The 3,587-nt window shown below is 46.5% G+C and overlaps 1 protein-coding gene across 3 annotated transcripts in view; it reads left to right on the top strand.

The window, feature by feature from the left end:
• EP300 (E1A binding protein p300) overlaps window positions 1-3,587 on the top strand; it is a 62,014-nt gene that overhangs the window by 139 nt on the left and 58,288 nt on the right. For all 3 annotated transcript variants that reach the window (XM_025208912.1, XM_025208911.1, XM_025208910.1), the window contains exon 2: window positions 22-54. In XM_025208912.1, the coding sequence (XP_025064697.1) occupies window positions 43-54 (12 nt within the window). In that variant the 5' untranslated portion in view covers window positions 22-42. The remainder of the gene's footprint in view (window positions 1-21; window positions 55-3,587) is intronic.

Genomic DNA, 3,587 nt, shown 5'->3' with positions numbered 1-3,587 from the left:
CCCCAGTGTACAAGGAAAAAAAAGCCAGTCCCTGGTGCATGAATGCCGAACATGGTAAATTAAATCTAAGCTTTTGTTTTGTTGGTTTTTTTTCAAATGGTAGCAGACCAAATATGGAGCACTTGCAACATTCTGTTGGTAGTACGTGTAAGCCTATAAGATTTTGCAGCAGTTGGCTACAAATTCTGTGCTATCAAGCTCCCCTATGGCAGCGCTAGCTCCCATGATGAAAGATGGACTCCACACAAACACTCCCTCATTTCTCACTCTCTTTGAGAGCAGATTAAAGGATCCCTGGAGGAGTGTTAAGGGAGTGCAGCTGTGCAGGGGGGAAAGTATGATGGAGCTCCTCACTCAGATTTCAACTGAGCTGCCTGCTCACCAGTTTTGATCTTTTCTCTTATCCCTTTATTGGTGGTCTGCTGGGACCTTTCCCTCTCCTCATTTGCTCCTTGGAGGCTTGCTTCTCTTGCTTCTGTCCCCTGACAGTTTTGGGACTAAAGGAGGGCATAAATGCTTCTGTATTCATTTGTTGACATGGATAGCTCCACCCACTGCTTGCAGTGCTGCTGGAATAGGCAAGTAGGATTCTTGGATAGATCACTAAAAGCCTTGGAACTAAAAATAAACATGTTTAAACCTCCAAAATTGATCTTGTTCACCAAGTCTTCATTGTTTCATAGAAGCAAGGGGGTAGTTCCAACTGCTGTCTGATTCTGCAGTTCGTTATTTTAAAAACTGCAGATGATCAGGAGGCTTTGTATAATATATCCTTCTACTTTAATGGTGGAAAGATGATGAAAAAGATATTGAAGAAACCACTTTTTTCTTTATTATTATTATTATTATTATTATTATTATTATTATTATTATAAACCTACATTTTCTAATGTCTTCTGTGAAGCTTGGGTTTCTCCATTCTTTTGCCCTCAGAATCCAGTCTGGCCTTTCAGCAGAGGTTTGTGGCCCAACAGCTGTTTCCAGCTGACTTTCTGTAATTAAATTAGGGATATTAAAGCATTCCTCATATAGGTGCACCGATACATTGGTCCATATTGTATTGGCATTGATAAAACGAAAATTGACATTACCGGCAGTTGACTTGTTTTGACTGATGCGGCCGATTAACGTCTCCAATAAATGCCGTGTGCGCAGCCTGGCAGTATGAAGAGGATTGTCCAGCTGGTAAATCTGTTAGGAGTGGGGGAGGGGCATGGGGGAAGGAAGGGGTGTGGGTGGGGTAGATGGAGTCCCCTGCAGTGAGGGAGGGAGTGGGGCTGGGGCTGGGGTAGCGGCAGGGACAGGCACTGCCCAGCCAGGGTGGAACAGTAGGGGCGGGCATGCACAGCGGATGGGGGGTGCAGGATGGAGCCGCAACCAGCTTGGGGGTGGGGGGTGGCTCCTGCTGCTGCATGCACCCTGGATGGGCAAGGTGGGGGCGGGGCGTGTGCCCCCTGGTGGATCTGTGCACAGGGGCAGGGAGGGATGCTGCTGTGGGATAGGGCTGGGTGCAGTGCTGGGCTCTTCCTAGCCAGAGCTGTGCTCAGGCCAGGCAGCGGCAGTGCTGAGAGGGGGTCTACATCAAATTTTGGGGTGGCCGCAGCTCACCCTGTAACCCCCCCTCCCAGGGTGTGTGCAGCAGCAGTTGCTGGGTCCCCCCCGCAAGCTGTGGCTCTATCGCCTGCCCTGCCCCACCCTAGCTGTGCAGCACCTGCCCCAGCCCTAGCCCCAGCCCCACTCCCTCCCTCAATGAGGGGGCCTCGATCTATTTTCCCCCTCATACACACCCCTTCCCTTCCCCCCTTGCCCCTTCCCCTCCAACAGAGTTACCAGCCAGATGCTGCTCTCCAAGCTGCTGGGCCGCATAGCGGCAATTGGATTGGTATTGGCTAATATGGCTTGTTAAAATCAACCACTGGTATTGGCCTAAAACACCTCTATTGGTGCACCTCTAATTCCTCATTTTGTTTTCATTAATTATATGTACAAAGTACTCTTCCTTTTGAGGCACTAGGGTGTGCTGTACAGCAGTTCAAAATGCAATACAATCAAAACCCTAATCCACCTGTATAAGTTAGTCCTGTGTATGGACTAATGCTAAAGATGGGTCTGAAAACGGGTCTAGAAATGAATTTTTCCTGATTCTTTGTAAAATAGGAGGGGTGCAACTTAATGGATATCCATGGAATATAGGAAATAGCAGCAACAGGAATTTGATGGAACTCTTGGTATGAAAAAAAAAAAAAAAAAAAAAGAATTGTGAGAATGAGTACCAAGATCAACAATTCCAAAACTAAGGGGCCCAACACCTGGTGAGGGTTGCAGGCCACATAGCACCTCTAATCCCTGGAGACTGCAGTTGCTCAATGTTTGTAATTAACAGGGGATGGGGCTTAATTGTGGCTCAGCTGCTTTCCAGCAACTGAAATGACAAGTTTAGCTGTGTTTCATTTAAGGGTAATCTGCCTTAGTTTTTCTCAACATGGGGTAAGAGTGGGCTGATGGACAACTACAGAGAAGTAGCTCAGGCAAGATTAAGTCCCCACCTCTTAATTGTTGGCACATGAAGTCTATTCTGATAAGACTCAATCTTTCTTTAATTAAGGGCCTGGGACCTTAAGTGGTGTGGACTTTATCATGCAATAATTATTCTTTGATAATTGTTCCTGTATCCTCAGTTACCTGTGGTGAGGGGTACAACAGGGCAACTCCTCCCCCCACACTGAATGAAACGGGAAAGGTGTGCCTGTTCAGCGCTGACTTACTGTAGGGTGCAGGTACACAGACAGTTCATGTGCCTGCAATTAACAGGACAGGGACTTGCCATTTTTCTGTGAACTGAAGCTGCTCTGATTGTTTCTCTCTGTACGGTAAGAGCAGATATAGGTACCACTGAGCAGCTGAGGTGCAGCACGTGGTTTGCAGGCACTCAGCAGTAATGGTGTGCTGTGTTGTGTGAAACTTTGACTGCAAAGAAGACAGCAAATAGAAAAAGCTTGGATTCTGTTGCTCAGGAGTCTAAAATATAACGAAGGACCCTTTCTCTTTTTGGAACCTTGAAAACTGAGAAAGGAGTATCCAAATGAGTCTGTTACTTAAGGCATCCATCACTGAAGTTGGAGAATTGCAGCATGTTAAGTTTCTTGAAACTATTGAAGAGCTCTGCTTAGGTGGCTAATGCCCATGTAGGTGGGCATTTATTTATTAAGCCTGTTGTCTTGAGTGAATGTTGCTGTTACAAAGTTATAGGATTAGTGAAAGTGCAGCCAGATACAAATTACTGTAGAAACTTGTTTATGTCTCAGAAATGTTCTGTTGAAAGAATATGGTTAAATAACGCCAGCACTTTTAATATCCTCGTACTTCCAGGGCCATCCCTTCGGTAGAAGGTTGGGAGCAAGAGGATACAAAGAAGGTCTCACATTCATATTTAGTACCTATGCACAGCCTCAAAGTTTGATATCATTCATGTCTTTCAGTGACAGTATTGATGAAAGGCACAACCAGGACAGATCGAGGCCCCCATGGTGGGGGAGGGAATGGGGCAGGGTGCAGGACAGAACTGAGGGTGGCTCCTCGCGGGGGGG

Source organism: Alligator sinensis, unplaced genomic scaffold (genome assembly GCF_000455745.1).
Source record: "Alligator sinensis unplaced genomic scaffold, ASM45574v1 scaffold215_1, whole genome shotgun sequence".
Taxonomy (NCBI): domain Eukaryota; kingdom Metazoa; phylum Chordata; order Crocodylia; family Alligatoridae; genus Alligator; species Alligator sinensis.
Note: the sequence above shows the minus strand (reverse complement) of the source record. Positions and strands in the feature narration are given on the sequence as shown.